Source organism: Oncorhynchus gorbuscha, linkage group LG01 (genome assembly GCF_021184085.1).
Source record: "Oncorhynchus gorbuscha isolate QuinsamMale2020 ecotype Even-year linkage group LG01, OgorEven_v1.0, whole genome shotgun sequence".
NCBI classification, from domain to species: Eukaryota; Metazoa; Chordata; class Actinopteri; order Salmoniformes; family Salmonidae; genus Oncorhynchus; species Oncorhynchus gorbuscha.
In genome coordinates, this window is record NC_060173.1 from 117,071,607 (window position 1) to 117,079,106 (window position 7,500).

Here is a 7,500-nt window from a genome sequence, read left to right on the forward strand (position 1 = left end):
ACGACTTGAAGAACCCAAATGACACCCTATTCCCTATGCAGTGCACCAAGGGCTCTTTTGAAAAGTAGTGCACTATATAGGGAATAGGGTGCTATTTGGGTTGTCTTGAGAGATCTCTCAGTGCGGCTGCTGCTGCAAGACTTCCCAGCAACAAAGAGAGAGACATTGTGATTATGTCAAAAGAGCCCTGTCGGATCTGTCTCCACGGCTGAGATTCGGAGACCAGAGAGAAAGAGGATTCAACCTCAAAAGCTCGCTGGTGTTCTCCAGTCTAAATATACTCAGGCAGTCCTTCATAGAGCTGTCTCTTACTCTGCCTCTACCTCGTCTCTCTCACTGCCTCTACCTCGTCTCTCTCACTGCCTCTACCTCGTCTCTCTCACTGCCTCAACCTCGTCTCTCTCACTGCCTCTACCTCGTCTCTCTCTCTGCCTCTACCTCGTCTCTCTCACTGCCTCTACCTCGTCTCTCTCACTGCCTCTACCTCATCTCTCTCTCTGCCTCTACCTCGTCTCTCTCACTGCCTCTACCTCGTCTCTCTCTCTGCCTCTACCTCGTCTCTCTCACTGCCTCTACCTCATCTCTCTCACTGCCTCAACCTCATCTCTCTCTCTGCCTATACCTCGTCTCTCTCTCTGCCTCTACCTCGTCTCTCTCACTGCCTCAACCTCGTCTCTCTCTCTGCCTCTACCTCGTCTCTTTCTCTGCCTCTACCTCATCTCTCTCACTGCCTCTACCTCGTCTCTCTCACTGCCTCTACCTCTATTTTGTCTCTCTCTGCCTCTACCTCTACCTCGTCTCTCTCTCTGCCTCTACCTCGTCTCTCTCACTGCCTCTACCTCGTCTCTCTCACTGCCTCTACCTCTATTTTGTCTCTCTCTCTGCCTCTACCTCTACCTCGTCTCTCACTGCCTCTACCTCGTCTCTCTCTCTGCCTCTACCTCGTCTCTCTCACTGCCTCTACCTCGTCTCTCTCACTGCCTCTACCTCTATTTTGTCTCTCTCTCTGCCTCTACCTCGTCTCTCTCTACCTCTACCTCTACTTTATCTCTCTCTCTGCCTCTACCTCATCTCTACCTTGTTTGTCCCTCTGTCTCTGCCTCTGCCTCTCTCTCTGCCTCTACCTCTACATTGTCTGTCTCTCTACCTCTACCTCTACTTTATCTCTCTCTCTGCCTCTACCTCATCTCTTCCTTGTTTCTCTCTCTGTCTCTACCTCGTCTCTCTCACTGCCTCTACCTCGTCTCTCTCTCTGCCTCTACCTCGTCTCTCTCACTGCCTCTACCTCGTCTCTCTCACTGCCTCTACCTTGTCTCTCTCTCTGCCTCCTCCTCTACCTCGTCTCTCTCACTGCCTCTACCTCTACTTTGTCTCTCTCACTGCCACTGCCTCTACCTTGTCTCTCTCACTGCCTCTACCTCTACTTTGTCTCTCTCTCTGCCTCTACCTCTGCCTCTACCTTGCCTTGTCTCTCTCACTACCTCTGCCTCTACCTTGCCTCTCTCACTACATCTGCCTCTACCTTGCCTCTCTCACTACCTCTGCCTCTACCTTGCCTTGTCTCTCTCACTGCCTCTGCTTCTACCTGTAGGCTACTGAGTAGAGAGGAATCAGGCTGGGAAGCAGGCCTGGCTCAGAGTGGAGGAAGGGGTGAGGAGGAAGAGGGGGGAGGGGGAAGAAGGGAGGGAGGACACCTGTCTGTGTCTGTCAGAGGGGGGGGCTGAGAGCAGTGTCAGGTTCTCTCCTCCACCCCCACGCACTCCTCTACCTGACACAGTGCCACCAGTTATGTGCCCCACAGCAGTTTAGTCTGTTACAGAAAGTAGAGAGAGAGAGAGAGAGAGAGAGAGAGAGAGAGAGAGAGAGAGAGAGAGAGAGAGAGAGAGAGAGAGAGAGAGAGAGAGAGAGAGAGAGAGAGAGAGAGAGAAAGAGACATAATAAATCTGTCACATCTTTATCCCGGCCAAAGCAGTAACTGACATGTCCATTTTAAAGCTAGAAGAGGAATAGGAAGAGGAAGGAAGAACAGAACCCTAGAAAGGCTTTGTAAGAACCACCCTCAACCACGTTGCCACGGCGTTGTCAGTTCACACGCTGTCGCTGTCACAATGCATGAGGGAGGTGAGTTGGTGTTAGGAGACTTGTTTACCTCTCCCTCCCCTGAATGTCCCCCCTCCCCCACCGTCCGTGGATAGAGCTGCATGCTACATGCTGGTTCTCCCTAGTACAACACACTTAACATAATATAATAATATAGTAATATATTAATATAATAATATAGTAATATAATAATATAATATAATAATATAGTAATATATTAATATAATAATATAGTAATATATTAATATAATAATATAGTAATATATTAATATAATAATATAGTAATATAGTAATATAATAATATAGTAATATAATAATATAGTAATATATTAATATAATAATATAGTAATATCATAATATAATAATATATTAATATAATAATATAGTAATATAGTAATATAGTAATATAGTAATATAGTAATATAATAATATAGTAATATATTAATATAATAATATAATAATATAATAATATAGTAATATAGTAATATATTAATATAATAATATAGTAATATAATAATATATTAATATAATAATATCATAATATACTATAGTAATATAATAATATAATATATTAATATAATAATATCATAATATAATAATATAGTAATATATTAATATAATAATATAGTAATATAATAATATAGTAATATAATAATATAGTAATATAATAATATAGTAATATAGTAATATCATAATATAGTAATATAGTAATATCATAATATAATAATATAGTAATATCATAATATAATAATATAGTAATATCATAATATAGTAATATATATCATAATATAATAATATAGTAATATAATAATATAGTAATATAATAATATAGTAATATAATAATATAGTAATATCATAATATAATAATATAGTAATATCATAATATAATAATATAGTAATATATTAATATAATAATATAGTAATATAATAATATAGTAATATAGTAATATATTAATATAATAATATAGTAATATAATAATATACTAATATAATAATATAGTAATATCATAATATAATAATATAGTAATATATTAATATAATAATATAGTAATATCATAATATAATAATATAGTAATATCATAATATAATAATATAGTAATATCATAATATAGTAATATCATAATATAGTAATATAGTAATATCATAATATAGTAATATAGTAATATAATAATATAGTAATATCATAATATAGTAATATAGTAATATTATAATAATATAGTAATATAATAATATAGTAATATCATAATATAGTAATATAGTAATATAATAATATATAGTAATATAATAATATAGTAATATCATAATATAGTAATATAATAATATAGTAATATAGTAATATCATAATATAATAATATAGTAATATAATAATATATAATAATATAGTAATATAATAATATAGTAATATAATAATATAGTAATATCATAATATAGTAATATAATAATATAGTAATATAGTAATATCATAATATAATAATATAGTAATATAATAATATAGTAATATAATAATATAGTAATATAATAATATAGTAATATCATAATATAATAATATAGTAATATCATAATATAATAATATAGTAATATCATAATATAGTAATATAGTAATATCATAATATAATAATATAGTAATATCATAATATAATAATATAGTAATATCATAATATAGTAATATAGTAATATAATAATATAGTAATATCATAATATAGTAATATAGTAATATAATAATATAGTAATATCATAATATAATAATATAGTAATATCATAATATAATAATATAGTAATATCATAATATAATAATATAGTAATATAATAATATAGTAATATAATAATATAGTAATATAGTAATATAATAATAATATAATAATATAGTAATATAGTAATATAATAATATAGTAATATAATAATATAGTAATATAGTAATATAGTAATATAATAATATAGTAATATAATAATATAGTAATATAATAATATAGTAATATAGTAATATAGTAATATAATAATATAATAATATAGTAATATAATAATATAGTAATATAATAATATAGTAATATAATAATATAACAGTAATATCATAATATAGTAATATAGTAATATAATAATATAGTAATATCATAATATAATAATATAGTAATATCATAATATAGTAATATAGTAATATAATAATATAGTAATATCATAATATAATAATATAGTAATATAATAATATAGTAATATCATAATATAGTAATATAGTAATATAATAATATAGTAATATCATAATATAATAATATAGTAATATAATAATATAGTAATATAATAATATAGTAATATAATAATATAGTAATATAATACTATAGTAATATCATAATATAATAATATAGTAATATCATAATATAGTAATATAATAATATAGTAATATAATAATATAGTAATATCATAATATAATAATATAGTAATATCATAATATAATAATATAGTAATATCATAATATAATAATATAGTAATATAGTAATATAATAATATAGTAATATCATAATATAATAATATAGTAATATCATAATATAATAATATAGTAATATAATAATATAGTAATATCATAATATAGTAATATAGTAATATAATAATATAGTAATATCATAATATAATAATATAGTAATATAATAATATAGTAATATAGTAATATAATAATATAGTAATATCATAATATAATAATATAGTAATATAATAATATATAGTAATATCATAATATAATAATATAGTAATATCATAATATATAATAATATAGTAATATAATAATATAGTAATATAATAATATAGTAATATCATAATATAATAATATAGTAATATCATAATATAATAATATAGTAATATCATAATATAATAATATAGTAATATCATAATATAATAATATAGTAATATCATAATATAATAATATAGTAATATAGTAATATAATAATATAGTAATATCATAATATAATAATATAGTAATATAATAATATAGTAATATAATAATATAGTAATATAATAATATAATAATATAATAATATAGTAATATAATAATATAGTAATATCATAATATAATAATATAGTAATATAATAATATAGTAATATAATAATATAGTAATAATATAATAATATAGTAATATAGTAATATCATAATATAATAATATAGTAATATAATAATATAGTAATATCATAATATAATAATATCATAATATAGTAATATCATAATATAGTAATATAATAATATAGTAATATCATAATATAATAATATAATAATATAGTAATATAATAATATAGTAATATAATAATATAGTAATATAGTAATATCATAATATAGTAATATAATAATATAGTAATATAATAATATAATAATATAGTAATATCATAATATAGTAATATAATAATATAGTAATATAATAATATAGTAATATAATAATATAGTAATATAATAATATAGTAATATAATAATATAGTAATATAATAATATAATAATATAGTAATATAATAATATAGTAATATATTAATATAATAATATAGTAATATAGTAATATAATAATATAGTAGTTGCTCTTATCAGTCTTTCTCTAATTGTCGTCTGCACTGATTGGTCGATGGAGATAGCCACAACCCTACTATACCCCACTGTGTCCATATTGCAATGTAGGTACCTGCAGGGCCTGAGGTTGCAGTCTTTCTTTCATTGTCTTAATTTAGATAGAGCACCTTTCCTCTGCTCTGATCGTTAGACTGAAGGACGAGTGTTTTATAGAAGTGACCCACCAGTCGAAAGACAATGGCCTCTATCCCAGACCCTAACTCTGTTATCATGTGTCATCAGTTATAAAGGTTTATTTTGGAGAGGCAGGTGGGTTTGCTCTTGTTGCTTAAGGTTTAAGAAACTGACCAATAGGAATCTGAGTTTGGGTGAGAGAACAGAGGTCCCCTGACAGTCAAAGACCAGAGAAACTGACCAATAGGACACGAGTTGGAATTATACACTTCAGGCTACATCTGAATGGGACTCTATTCCCTATGTGGTGCACTAATCTGGATCAAAGTAGTGCACTATATAGGGATTAGGGTGATCAAAAGTAGTGCACTATATAGGGATTAGGGTGATCAAAAGTAGTGCACTATATGGGGATTAGGGTGATCAAAAGTAGTGCACTATATGGGGATTAGGGTGATCAAAAGTAGTGCACTATATGGGGATTAGGGTGATCAAAAGTAGTGCACTATATAGGGATTAGGGTGATCAAAAGTAGTGCACTATATGGGGATTAGGGTGATCAAAAGTAGTGCACTATATGGGGATTAGGGTGATCAAAAGTAGTGCACTATATGGGGATTAGGGTGATCAAAAGTAGTGCACTATATGGGGATTAGGTGATCAAAAGTAGTGCACTTTATCTGTTTTACTGGATTGGCCAGCTATATCTCATCTGTCTATATCTCCTCTGTCTATATCTCATCTGTCTATATCTCATCTGTCTATATCTCCTCTGTCTATATCTCATCTGTCTATATCTCCTCTGTCTATATCTCCTCTGTCTATATCTCATCTGTCTCACTGGGTTGGCCAGCTATATCTCATCTGTCTATATCTCATCTGTCTATATCTCATCTGTCTCACTGGGTTGGCCAGCTATATCTCATCTGTCTATATCTCATCTGTCTATATTTCATCTGTCTATATTTCATCTGTCTATATCTCCTCTGTCTATATCTCATCTGTCTCTATCTCATCTGTCTCATTGGGTTGACCAGCTATATCTCCTCTGTCTGTATTCTACTTGGTTTTCGTGGACTTCCAATACCAAACATGTTGTCCATGTTTCTACCCAGATATGACTTCATAGAGATCCGCGATGGAAACAGTGAGAATGGAGACCTGTTGGGGAAACACTGCAGTAACATCGCCCCTCCTGCCATCATCTCCTCCGGCCCCGTGCTCCACATCAAGTTCGTCTCTGACTACGCTCACCAGGGAGCTGGTTTTTCACTGCGCTACGAGATCTTCAAAACGGGTGAGTCCAATATGAATAAAGACACAACATTGATACAAACGTTGAACTACACAACTAGATTGGGATAAAATGAAACCCAGTAGAAAGGCAGTCGGTAGACCTATTGGTTATAGATACACTTAGGAGCAGTTTCTCGGACACGGGTTAAATTATTATTATATTCTGGCAGTTAGAGATGTACACTGGCTTGCGAAAGTATTCACCCCCCCCTTGGCATTTCTCCTATTTTGTTGCCTTACAACCTGGAATTAAAATTATTTTTTTTTTTTGGGGGGGGGTGTTGGTATCATTTGATTTACACCACACATGCCTACCACTTTGAAGATGCAACATATGTTTTTATTATGAAACAAACAAGAATAAGACAAAAAAACGGAAAACTTGAGCATGCATA

The 7,500-nt window shown here is 29.3% G+C and overlaps 1 protein-coding gene across 2 annotated transcripts in view; it reads left to right on the forward strand.

Annotated features, from left to right (window-relative positions):
* LOC124033516 (neuropilin-2-like) overlaps positions 1–7,500 on the forward strand; it is a 279,974-nt gene that overhangs the window by 58,048 nt on the left and 214,426 nt on the right. For both annotated transcript variants that reach the window (XM_046345568.1, XM_046345650.1), the window contains exon 3: positions 6,925–7,106. In XM_046345568.1, the coding sequence (XP_046201524.1) occupies positions 6,925–7,106 (182 nt within the window). The remainder of the gene's footprint in view (positions 1–6,924; positions 7,107–7,500) is intronic.